This window comes from Lagopus muta, chromosome 10, assembly GCF_023343835.1.
Source record: "Lagopus muta isolate bLagMut1 chromosome 10, bLagMut1 primary, whole genome shotgun sequence".
NCBI lineage: Eukaryota > Metazoa > Chordata > Aves > Galliformes > Phasianidae > Lagopus > Lagopus muta.
Window position 1 is genome coordinate 8,020,700 of NC_064442.1, and position 12,986 is coordinate 8,033,685.

General features: G+C 41.2%; 1 protein-coding gene across 1 annotated transcript in view; it reads left to right on the forward strand.

Moving 5' to 3' along the window:
- Positions 1-12,986, forward strand: part of ABHD17C (abhydrolase domain containing 17C, depalmitoylase) — a 31,239-nt gene that overhangs the window by 13,373 nt on the left and 4,880 nt on the right. The window contains exon 2 of the mRNA XM_048956093.1: positions 12,156-12,335. Within this exon, the coding sequence (XP_048812050.1) occupies positions 12,156-12,335 (180 nt within the window). The remainder of the gene's footprint in view (positions 1-12,155; positions 12,336-12,986) is intronic.

Sequence of the window (12,986 nt, forward strand, 5' to 3'; positions counted from 1 at the left end):
CAGCAGCACATCCAGGCTGTGTAATCCTTATCCATTCCAGCCCCCATGAGTTTTTCTTTAGACTCTGGCTTTGGTGTTTGGCGAGAGAGACTGCATTCAGATTTCCAGGGGTTTGAAGAACAGTGTGAAAATGGCTTTAACTTTGTCTGCTCTAAATGGATTTCAGATACAAGCATCTGCCATTTGTTGAGGCTGTTTGCCTTGTTTGTTCCCTGCTATTGGCATTATGGAGATAATGGTGAAAAGCTTTATCAACTTGTTTTCTGAATACAGTTACAAATTTCTGTGACAAAAGGAAAATACTGAATCAGTGCCACATATTTGATGTAAGTTATACCAAACAGTTGCAGCAAACCTGGTCCCTTAACGGGGGTTGATCTTTTGCCTTTATCTTTTAAGAGAGCAGCATGTTTTCAGATGATATTTTGCCTACATATTTTAATGTAGTCTGAAACTAAATAGAGGAGTATCAGAGAAAACTGGAAAGCCAACACAGCACTGACACAGGCACATGAGAAAGCTGGTTAGTTTCCTTTGAATTCAGCAGTGGGATTATTACATGAGTAGTTCTAGAGCATGAGTGATCTGCTTTTTTCCCTTCCCCCCGCATAGCCTTCCTAATACTGGTCTCCCAAAGGATTAATTCCAGCATGGCACACCATTTAACTCTTCTGGAGCATCAAGGCAATTGCTTTTAGAAGTGCTCACATGTACTCCTATTTTGAGATCTTGTTTTGGAGATGCTTTTTTTAATTTGATGTGTATATATCTAATCTATGCAACCCTGGAAGTTTTAGGTGATATTTGGAGTTTGGTCACCATTTAAGGTTAGCCTTGTTTTCTTGAGATGACAAAAACCTAATCAAGAGCATTCAGTTAAATCCAAGTGTTGCTGTGAAGTTTTTGTCACCAGCTTTGACTAGTTTGCTTTCTAATTGTACCAGGTGAGCTGTGTGCTGACTGGGAAAGAAGAGGAAAAATCCTGTGTGTAGGGGCTTTGTATTGTCTAAATTAAGGCACCTGAGTAACTTCATCAGGGATATATTTAGGGGAGAAAATCTATACGTGACCCTGCACGAGGACAGGATGCTTGCTCAGCTTATATGCCTATGCAGTGATAGCAGTATTTTCAGAAGATAGAGCCAGACGTTCTCAAATTCACTGGTGCCACTCTTTTTTTTTTTTTTATTATTATTATTTTTGTTTTCTTGCCCTGTTCTGGGTTGCATGCTTCAGCAATTATTCCCTGCTCTGAGAGCAGCTGGAGTGGTGGAAGGGCAGAACTGTCTGCGATGGGTGGAACAGCAGCAGCTCAGGTCAGAAGCCGCTGCGCTGCTTCTCAGATAAGTAATCCCAGCTCATGAGTCAGAGGCTTAAGACTTTAATAGATGCAGCTCTTGGCAATTAGTGCTGGAGGAGGATGGCCTTGAACCGTGTTGCATGATGTTACAAATAGGGAAGGTGAGGGAAATACTCCAGGAAGTTAATTCAGTGTCTCCTGTAAAGAGGAGTCAGGGTAAGAGCAGTATATTTGAGACTTAGCTGAGATGTCAGAGGTGCCCCAACAAGCAGGTGGGAGTACTGAAAGAATAACACAGTGCTTCTGAACAGAAATGCTTGGAGAGTTGTGAGCTTGCTTTTTTCAGACCTGTGTTATTCCCTTTTCCACAGGGGAGCCAGGGGAGGTGAGGGCAGCAGGATGGGCTGGAAGGGCAGCCAGCACATGTTGGCTTGCTGTGAGTTCTCAGCATCAGAAATCAGGCAGGGCTCTCCTGAGCTTTTCAAGCAATTGAAATGTAAGAAGCAGCTATGAACACAGAACTGGTGGGACTGCATAACCCGAGTTGATATTTGCACTTTTAAAGAAATGTTTCCTATGGAATCAGATTTTTTTTTTTTTCCCCAAGAGCACTTTCTATACTTGTAGGCACATACCTTGGTTTACTTGAAATCTTTATATAGAAAGATATTGCATTTACGTGCATGGATATCATCAAATCTTGTTCTTACAACACGGGTGTTCTATAACAATCCTTTTAAGAGTACAATTTTAGGAAGCATTTTACCTTTTTTTTTTCTCCAGCTTTTGAGGGCAGGATATCCAGAGTGGAAGTGCAGGCTTCTTGTTACAGGCTGTCAAACTTTAAGATCTTAAAGTGCTCTAAATGTTTACATATCTTAGCTCTGTTGTATTACAAAACATGTGGTATGATGTGCGTGGCTGCAATGAAGGTACCACAACAGGATAGAGATGAGAGAGAAGCTGGGGGTGCAGGTAGTAAATTCCTCATTCCAGAAGGTACTGTGGAGCTTCTCTGTGAAAGTGACAGAACTTTCTCTGCTGTAACAAGTTACTTAAATGCACCTCAGATTGGCTACATAGGTATTGTACACTGGTTACAGTAAAGAGTATATAATGGAATATAGCTGACTGTTTTTTGTGAATTATTGATGGTGTGGTCAACAAAGATTGTTCTTAGAGGCCAGTAAAGGTTTCTTATCTTTGATAAATAAAGCTTAATACTTCTCTCTTGCGTGTTTATTTGCTACTGACCAACTTAATTAAATGCAAAATACTTTTTTAAAGCAACTCCAGTGCTCTGTTTTTAAACTAACTTAAGTGAGAGATTCATTTTAGTGTGCCGTCCACCCATTGTATCTTGTGACTAAATGGTGTAAATCAAAGCTGCTGTAAGAAAGCACTTAGGAGGAGCAAGAAACTATGGAGAGTGGGGAAATACTTGTCTTCAAAACCTTAACCTGGTGGCACGGTGCTGGCTTCAGAGCTGTAATTGATTTCTAAAGTTGTCAATCAAGGAAGCAAATAGGGTTGAATGTGTGTTCGTGTTTAATTCTTGCTTCTGTTGTTACATTGTCTTTCCCTTTCCAGTGGTTTTGATTGTATTTGCTTCTGTGAGCCGAGAGTTGAAATGAGGCTTGAAGAGCTTTAGTGATAAAGATCTCAAATAGTGCTAAAGTGTCAAAGTGTGCCTGTTTCTTTGAAGGAGAGAGCAAGTTAACAAGGGCTATGATATATGCTGGTTATAGGCTTCTTTGAGTGTCCAAACGATGGTAACGCATAGATTCTTTGCAGTTACTTCTACATCAACTAAGCTTAGTGTCTCTCTCTTCCCTTGCAGTGAGTACATGTGAGAAGTTGATTGAAACCCTTAATTGCAGGGCACCGTGGTCAGAAAGTTCCATTAATCATTGAAACTGATTTTTCACATTTCTCAGAATGTGTTTCAGATGTCGTCGTGCCAGACACAGTGGGCTTGGATTCTTCACGAAGTGCAGCAGAGTGCACCTCTTTCTGTTATGTGGAGATGCTGCTTCTCTTTTTGTTCTGCAACATGTATATAATCATACTTTCAAAAAGTTAAATATAAATCACAGTTTCATCGTAAGCAGAAGACAAAACCTGTGCTCCTGACATCACAGTAGTTTGTTTGTGGCTTCCTATTAGCTGTTCTGTCCTGCTCTCTTGAGCAGCCAACATCTTTAACAGACGAACTGAAGAAAAGCCCATGGGACTAATTGAGGAAAGTGTCCCCTTCCTCTCATTGTGTGAGCGCACACTGAGTGTTGGAGTGTTATTCATCTCAGTGTTGTGAAATAGTGGAATGATGAAGATGCAAGTTCCAACAGAAGGCTCGGCCACATCACTGCTCATTTTTCAGTGGCCTTTTTGCTGACTTTGTCTCAGTATGAGAGAATGAATGATGGTGAAGGCAGTGCTGTGTTGTTCTCTCACACCAGTATGCCCATGATGTGGGTTCCCGATTAAATGTGAAAGTAGGTTTACTGGAAATTTATTTCTGTGTATCTTGTGTTGCTATCCGGGGGGGGAAACAACAACAACTCCATCCTGCAGAAACAACTGTTTCAAAGCCAGGCCTTTATACATAATAGCTAGTTCATGTGGTAGACAAACAGGCAGCCTGACATAAACAGAACACCAGAGTTCAGTATTCAGCTGTATTGGGGGGTTGGGGGTCATGTTATAAATACAATTGAGTTCTCAGTGTGGGAGAACACAAGAGGTCTTTCTTGGCACCTCTTTAATAAATAAATAAAACAGTGAGCATGGCATGTGTATTTTCTGCCCTGTCTTCTGTATCCCATTTAGCTTCAGTTCAGCTAGATTGGAAGAGACTTCCAGAATGCGGATTTGCAGAAGTCTTTCCCAGCTGATGGTGCACACCACCAATTATTTTGTTATCCTCTGTTTCTCTTTTGTTTCTACCTAAAGAATGCTCAAAAAATTAGGGTGGCTACATGCACTCTGCATTTGTTGAGTGGTCTCTGCTATAAGATCATGAGCTATAAATGGGTGTGAGGAAGAGCCTGATTTATGACTAGGAGCAGATGGGCTGCAGAGTGGACCTGCTTTCTGCCAGGGTACAGGGCTGTGGCATGGCTGGGCTGACAGCAGGATGGTGGTAACGTGGTGCAAAATGAGCACGTGGCAGTGCTGTACATGGCGTGGAATTCTACAACCATGAAGGTGGCAAAATTGGAGAAGGAACACACTTGCACTGGGGAATCTGGAAAAAAAATGAAATGTTTTCCTTGTTAAAATATGGCATCTTCAGGCACTAAGCAATTTAAGATCCCATTTGGATGGGGAAAAAAGTTTGTTTTATTTGGAGGAGCTAATATTCTAAGGAATTTATTTAAAAATAATAAATCAACCCCTATCCTAAAGCTACTGATGTAGAGCTTTATAAATCTATTCAGTTTATGTCAAGCAGTAATCCTTATTGTTTACAGGAAAACATGCTGGTCTTATTCTCAGTGAGAGGCCCCTCTGAGCACTTAAGTGCAGGAAATGGAGGCGAGAAAGTACCCTCCATTCCCAAGACAGGACCAGTTATCTGTGACCTACTCATGATAGGTGGTGGTTTGAACTGTTCTTGCGAACATGAAGTCGTGGAAATTCTGCTGTCTCACTGGGCAGTTACAGTACTTTCTCAGATGATAGGTGGAAAAAACCCGAACCTAAGCCCCTTTGCTGCAATTTTGCTCATTCCATTTTGTCCTGTTGAAACCAGCCAGAGTGCATTCCATCTTCATCTTTGCAGCTGCTTCTTTCATATTTGAAGCCTGTTGTCATATGTTTCTGAAGCCTTCTTTCCTATGGAATAAACACATCTAGTTCTTAGTATCTTTTAACGTGCTTCCTTTCCTCTATGTGCTCTTTCTGTTCTTATCTGAACTCTCCACTGCCACTGATTGTGGAAAGGAGGTACAGTAGTTTGGCTGAGAACCAGAACCCCCTGAGTGAACCAGGAATAATCTGTCTGAACATCTGGCATGTCTGAGTACTGTGTTTACAGTGTGATATAGGCTTGTGTCAAACTTGGGATCTGCCGTAATTCTCTTTTTTTTTTCTTTCCTGTACAGTACTGAGTTTAACCAGTTGTATCCCGGCAGGGAATGAGGCAGGCTCTGGATTAAGCTGTGCAGTAGTGCTGTGTGAGCTGATTTTCTGCTATTGCTGTTGATGCAAGCCGTAAGGGTGGGGGGATGTAAGGCAAGATTAGTTGGTGGAGGTAACAGTGTTAGAGCAGTTGGTGCTGTTGGGGGATAGAAGGCTGGTATGTGACACCTGAGGAATGGTATTTTCCAACTAGCTCTTTTTTTTCTACCCTCCACCTTTTGTTGGTTTAGCGAAGGCCATTTTCTTTGCCTAACAAGTGGAAATTATTATGTATCCGTATGCCTGACTTCAGTGTCAGGTGCTCATTTCCACATCCTTCATCGTGCTTGAAGTAATCTGGGAGGAGAAACGTCTGCAAAACAGAGTTTTTAATTCTGTCACTTTTCTGCTATTGTGCAGTATAGTGCTGGCATGTGAACTAGAAGATGGGGAGGCTTGTGTGGCTGGTCAGGAAACACTATTAGAAATACATCTGGTTAATTATTAGAAATTAGTCAAATTTTTTTCTTCCCTAATTTTATGGTTATAGGCTTTTTTTTTTTTTTCCAAGGAGATGTAGTAGAAAACAATTCAGTGTAATTCAATTAATACAAAGTGCTATTTCATTATAGTTTATACCAGAGAATGACATGAAATAGCCTTTTTTGTCACCTGCCTTAATTGTTCAGGGCAAGCATGCTGTGCCATCCCTACTCAGCAGTGTGTAGATTGCCTGCCTTGGTTTTGTTGTGGTTGATAGAGCTTGCCAAGGATATTCAATATGTGTGCTAGGACTTGGCTGAACCTTGGCCACAGTTCTCAATATTTGATAGCACATAGCTGGTTATCACACGGCAGTAACCAGGAAGCAGTTGTAGAGCTTTGATGTGTGTTGCTGCAGTGCAGCTGGTCGTCCTACAGAAGTGCCTGGAGGAAGCCACATTGCCTCTGCTTGATCCATTTATTTATACTAGAGGGGGGGGGGAACAAAAACAAAAAAGAAGCTGTACTATGTCACTGTTAGTGCTGCAGTTGCCTGTTGTAGAACGGTATTTACAAATAGTGAGCATCTAAAATAACCTTTAAGTGGGCGTTTTCAGGTGTCTTTGGTTTGTTCTGTAACTCCGGTTTTAGCCTCTGTTGATTAGCTGTGGATTTTCTCCGTAGTGTAAGCAAATGACTCTCTGAAGCAGCAATAAAAGAGTAGTGATATGAAACTGAAGTATATTCCTTGATTAAATTTTTTTGGCAGACATTGAAATTATTTTGTGTGAACGCACTTGTGCAATTACGCGTCTGCTCCTGTGACAGTGTGCTGGGATCTGTGCCAACACACATTGTCTCTTTCTTGCAGTTTCATAAGCCAGAATACTCTGCAAACTGTTTCTGGCTCCTGCTACAATGAAAACATGAACTCAGTGCTAAGTCTGCTACACCTGAACTTGAACCATATTCTACTTAGAGTTGTGCAGGAAGGAGGTAGAGAAGGAAGTCGTTGCCTAATTTAAAGAATCAGCGTCAGTGTCTATTGTGCCTGTGAAAACAGTGAAGAACTGTAGACCTGTGTTTGTGTGAATTCAAGGAAACGTGAATGAAAAACTGGCGCAGAGATTCTTACTGTGTGCCAGGGATTCCTGTGAGTTGTGAAGTAATTCTGATTTTCTCATTGACAGTTGATGTTATGCTTCACACAAAAAAACTTCAATGCCTTGCTTTCAATTTAGTGTTGACTTTGGGCTGGAAATCAGCTGTGAATTCTGTGATGTTTTGACTGAGATGTTGGAGTGGTGCTTGCTGAAGCAGGATGTGAAATTCAGTATTTTGTTCTGATAATGTAAATAATTGCTTGCAAGAATACTTACTGAGCACATCTCTCCTGCTGACTGTCTTTTGTTTTGTTGACATAAAGATCCCACAATTTAATCTCAAGTTCAAGATATTCAATCAGCAAGTAGGTTTTTTACTTGATTGGGGCTGAAACTGTAGGCACATCACTTATGGAAGTTTATAATGATTCTTCAGAAAAACCTATTTGAAATTCTTAACAAGCAATCTAAAGTTCTCTGAATTGTTCCATTTAGAGATAATGCGTTTGAAACAGTAATTTGTGGTGTTTTCTTTGTTCCTTGAAATGATTGTAATGCCCATGTTGCTAAGTACGTGCATGTTTAAAATCTTAATTTGAGGGAAATTTAAGGAACTTGTGTAAAGAGGAAGAAACAGGCTTGTACTGAGGTCTGAAGGCTTTACTTGCTCGGAGTTGCATGCCTGTTCTAGTAAGAATACTTGAGAATTCACTGCTGCCTCGAAATGTGCTTTGAGTTGTATCATTCCAGATGTCTGATAGGTTCCTGCTCCACATTTTAAAATTGAATCATTTCCTTGTGGTGTTTCCCTTGAGGGGGGAGAGCACGGTTTCATACTGAAAGAGCCCGTGAGCTAATTACCTTGGGTTTTTTTGGTCATTTCTATTTAAATACTCTGGAAGGAAGAACTTGATCAGCGGTAGCTGCCTATTTCAGTAGCAGTGATACAGTAGGCCTCAACAGCATGATGAATGGGTTTGTGTTATCAAAACACTTCTGTGGTGTTCTCTGTTGAGATAGATACTGCAACTGGGTTTTAGTAGCTTGAAAACTCAGATTTGCTGCTGTATCCATGCTGATGAATGTGCCTTACGGTTTAGGTAAAGAGTACTGGGGCAGCAAATACCTTAACATTTCAAAACTGAAAGTAGAAGGTGTGGTGAAGTTCAGTGATTGGGAAATTCTGAGAAAAAGAACTGGCTTCACTATTGAAAATATGTATTCAGCACCTTGGAGGATTGGCACAGCTCCTGCGGCTTTGGCTGAGAACAGGCAGGGTTGGGATGTATGGCACTTCTGTAGTCCTGCAGCAGCATTCCTCTGGTGCTTGCAGTGGAGTAAGGAAGGAATAAAAATAGTGGTGAATTTTCCATCGGTATTGCTTGAAGCTGAAGCCCAGAAGGAAGAAAAATAAATGCAGTATCTCATGCTCATGAGGATGTTTTCAATGATAATGCTTAGTCTGTACAGAGTGCTGTCAGCAGAAAGCTTTTAGTACTTCACAAACACATGCTGTTGTTTCAGAAAACTGAGGTGGGAGCACAGTGCAAACTACAGTCCTACAGCTAAGCACATTAAATGGGAGGTAGCTGTGTCCCATCCTGTCACTGTAGTCTGCTGATAGCAGTGTTCCAATCCCTTCCCTGTCGCACAGACCTGCTGGTGTGTCTGAAATCTGTCATTAGTCCATACCGGAGTAAGTAAGAAAGTCAGGGATGTGGATTCTTGGTGGCTGACTGGAATGTGTTGGTGCTGCAGCTGAGCGTGGCTTGAGCTGGCCAGCAATAGGGTGCCTACAGCTGTGCTGCTTGTGGAGATGTTTGTATTCTTTTTCCTGTGCTCCTAGCAAATGTAATCCCTAATCCATGTGACCTACTGGTGAGATTCTGGGAGCAGATTACACTGGAGAACTTTGCCATCTGATCTGTATCTATGGGTTGGGGGAGTAGAAATGCTTTCATCTTTTACAATGCAGGCAGCTTTATGCTTCTCACTAACTGATTTTTGTCTGGGGCAAGCACGCTCCTCTTTTTCCTTCCCCTTATTTTCTTGTCAAATCACTGCTTTGCATGTGCTCATGGCAATTCTTGGAGTGCCCTCCTGCATTGCCTTATCTTGGGCCGTTCCCTTGGGCCTTTCTTGAGCCTCGCTGTCCCTCAGAGCCATTTCCATGGAGACCAAAGCGCCTTGTTTCAAGAAAGATGTTTTTAGGAGCTGCTGTTTGGCCAGCAGAAGGACTTCCTTAACGGGAGAACAAGATGTAGCAGAGTGCCTCTTTTCTCAGAATGTCTTTTGCTGTTTTCACTTTGTTCCTCCCTTGTATGCCACCTAGTTTCCATCTGATTGCTGTCTCTTATCCATGAACGCCCTTCCTCGTTTCTTCTATTTCACTTTCTTTATCACTGTTCTGATTGCGTAAGAATCTCTTAACACCACCCAGGAGCTTGCAGAGAGAGAGGAAGGGGCCCCTCCTTGGCTCCCCGAATGTACTGTGTGTTAAGGCCAAAATCCACGGGCTGTTCTGTAACTTGGCTGAGCCCTGCTCGCTGAGTCACTGCCTGGGCAGCATCGTGAGGGCTCGGAATGTGCCAGTGCCAAGCTGTGGCCATCAGTGCCAGGGGCCTCACCCCTGTCGTTATTCGTGGCCCTTGCTTCTGAGCTGTCACGTGTCCTTTGTCCTTACAGTAAACTGTCCGTGCAGATGTTTCTGCTGATGTTTGTGGTAAGATTTCGGTGTCATCTTCTGATTGATGGTAAAGGGCTTGAAGAGATAAATCTGTTACAGTGACTCTGGTGGTTTGGACAGTTGGACTGTCCCTGACCAGAAGGATCCAAGAGATTCTTAGTGGACTGTTAGTAGGGATACAAAATAGAAACAGCATTCCATCGAATGACAGGCTGGTGCAGCATGCAGTGTCCTTATACTCTTTTTAAGATTACCACCTTGCCTTTCTGGAGAATTGAATACTGAGAATTTGTAATATTTTGGTGATGAAGGGCTACTTTAGAGATATCTCTCTCTCTTTTTTCTTTAGTGATACTACAGACTAGCTCAGACTTCAGCCAGCGCACTGTGAAATTGAGATTTGTTTCTTTCTAGTTGCTTGTAGTGGTGACAGCGAGGTGCTCAATTGGCAACATAAGCTGTTTTCAGAAACAAAATAACACCAAAAGGAGTGAATACAAAGAAAATCAATGCCAGAGAAAATTGCAATGCTAAGGCAATTATGTTAAAGGAATTCTTTCTCTACCTTATACTGTCCTGTTACCCTGTGATTCTCATCCACACATCTGTTTCTGTGCTTTGCTTAGATTGTAAATGTTTTAGAAATGGTCCATTTCTAAAAAATGTATCGTGATATTGGGGCTTTGGATGGTACTGCAAAATCTACCAGCGTCAATACAGTTCTGTTCTGAGTGCTATGTATATGCACTTGTTCCCATCACGTTTCTTACGTTCTGATGTTGATGTATTTCTGCCTGTTCTTGATATGATGCAACAACTGGTAGCTCAGCAGAATGGAGGCACAGTTTCCATATGCAGCCTTCAGAGGTACCTACCTCTGACCTACCACACTCCTTTCCATGAGGATAACGCTTTGCTCTGGGGTTCTGTTAATGTACAAACTCAAATCAGACAGGCTTTACTGCGTGCTGGACTTTTTCTGACTGTAAGAGGGGGAAAAAATTCTCCTAAGAGAGCTTCACAACATCTCTTTTAAAACATCAGGCCATGGCTGCAGTGATAGACCACCAACGTGAGCTGCTGCTTGGTTACCAAGAGGATAAAATTTTCCTCTGGGAGATATTTTTATACAGTTGCTTATTCATGTTAGAGTGGATGTGAAAAGCGCTCTAATGTTCAGCAGCATAAAAATATTAAGAAAATTCCTCTTACACAGAATCTATAATACAGCCCAGTTTTACTCTGTGATAGATCCAGGTTGGGTGGTCAATGTTGGATTATTCTTCCATTCTAATTTTAATCTCTTTTGCAAGCACCCAATCATTTGACTGCTTAAAAGTCAAGTGCTATCAAGCTCTGCCAGATACCTCTATCAGCATATCAAAGGAGTTGGAAAACTTCCAGCTGTACATTGAATACCTGAACTGGAGCTTTTGATATATATACTTTTATTTTCATAACCATTTCAATGGGACTGTAGGCAGTGTAGTCTGAGAAAAAGACATTCTGCACAGATTATCTTCCAATAGAAATATTCTCACTTATTCTTTATACAGCTTGCAGTAGAAAATAGAGTTAGACGTAGAAACCTTCTGGATAAATAATCTATAACCAGCTGAGAAATAGCTTTGATTTGTAGCTTTCTTCACAAGTTGTGGTAACCAAATAGTACTGTACTCTTCCTCCTACCCACCAACACTGTCTGTGCCATTTCCCACTTCCTTTGTATTTTGCAAGCTTAGAATTGATTATGTTAATTTAGCTTCTGCTTATTTGCAGTTGTGAAACAGCGCACAAGCTAAGACAACCTACAGGCTAGACAGGAACATTTGGGAGCCATCCAAGACTTGCTTTGAACCCAGAATTTTATGGAATGATGTATCTTTATAATTGAAAAATAAGCTTGACGTATTTTAAGCAGGAAGAGAGAAAATGAGGATTAACTTACAGCAATCATCAACAGGGGAAAAATGAACAGAACTACCCTTCTTAGGCTCTTTGGTATCTTCATCTATGCCAGTAAGGCAGTTTGGACGCCTTGTTCCAGCTGTGTGGAAAGAAAGGAGGGGCAAAGGGGTAACTGTATTGTTTAATGATGGAGAGAGCGGAGGGGTTGTTAGCTTACAGAATATCTAATTGAAATTCCTGGGAGTGACTGTAAGTATGGGGAAGTCTCATTTCTAATTTGCTTTGCTGCAGAATGAAAGAGGTGTTCGTGAAGATGGTGGAGATTATCAAACTGGCATTCCTGCTGTGAGGGTAGCTCTCTTCAGCCTATATCAACTATGATTCTTTACTTTACTGTTGTATTTTAGAGTTACAGATGTGTAAGTTTACCTCTCTTGGGAGCAGATTTTTAAAGTGCAGTGGATGGGAGGGATGTTTGGGGATTTTTTACCTACATTTTTTTCTTTCATGATGCAGAATATGATTTTTAAAGTGATATTTATTTTCTCCACAGGTATGGCGTTAGTCCTGAGAACATCATTCTCTATGGTCAGAGTATTGGTACTGTCCCTACAGTAGACCTGGCATCTCGGTACGAGTGTGCAGCAGTAATCCTTCATTCTCCTTTGATGTCTGGATTACGGGTAGCATTTCCTGACACCAGGAAAACCTACTGTTTTGATGCTTTTCCAAGGTACGTGTAAATGTTGTGAGGATGATTGTTCTATACTCAGTGCACCGTTAGGTGTTTAAAAAGGAATTGTCATACAACTTTTACTGAATTGTCACCTGTATTTTAAACTTAAGGTGTGCACACCTGTAGAGATTCACCGAGTAAGAAACAGGCTGATATATCAGTCTCAAACTGATGTGATATGTCAACAAACAAATAATTCCTAGCATTTACTACTATTATTTTTTCTCCTGTTTCTGTGCTATGGGTTGTTAGTAGAAGAATTTTTATGTCATCAGGTTTGGATAAATAGCTTAACAATTGTTAATGTCCTGTTAAGTTCTTCAGGCTAATGAACAGCAAATTAGTACTTGCACTCTCTTAGCATGTGGGTTGACTTTAGAAGGTAACACGGTAGGATGTGCTGTTTTCAAGTCACTTGTTAATATATTGCTGTGGTTTTACCAAAAAGGGTATAGATGATTATAGATGATCACTGCTTTGAAGGGAGGGAAAGGAGAGAGGCGGAGGCTAGAGCCTTAGTCTGGTGTGGGTCACTTTTCAACTTGGCTCTGTTTCATGTGTATTCTCAGGTATTGCACTTTCTATTGCTTCTTTGACTTTGATCTTTGTAAGTAAAACAGTTTTACACCTCTGTTCCTATGTCCATTC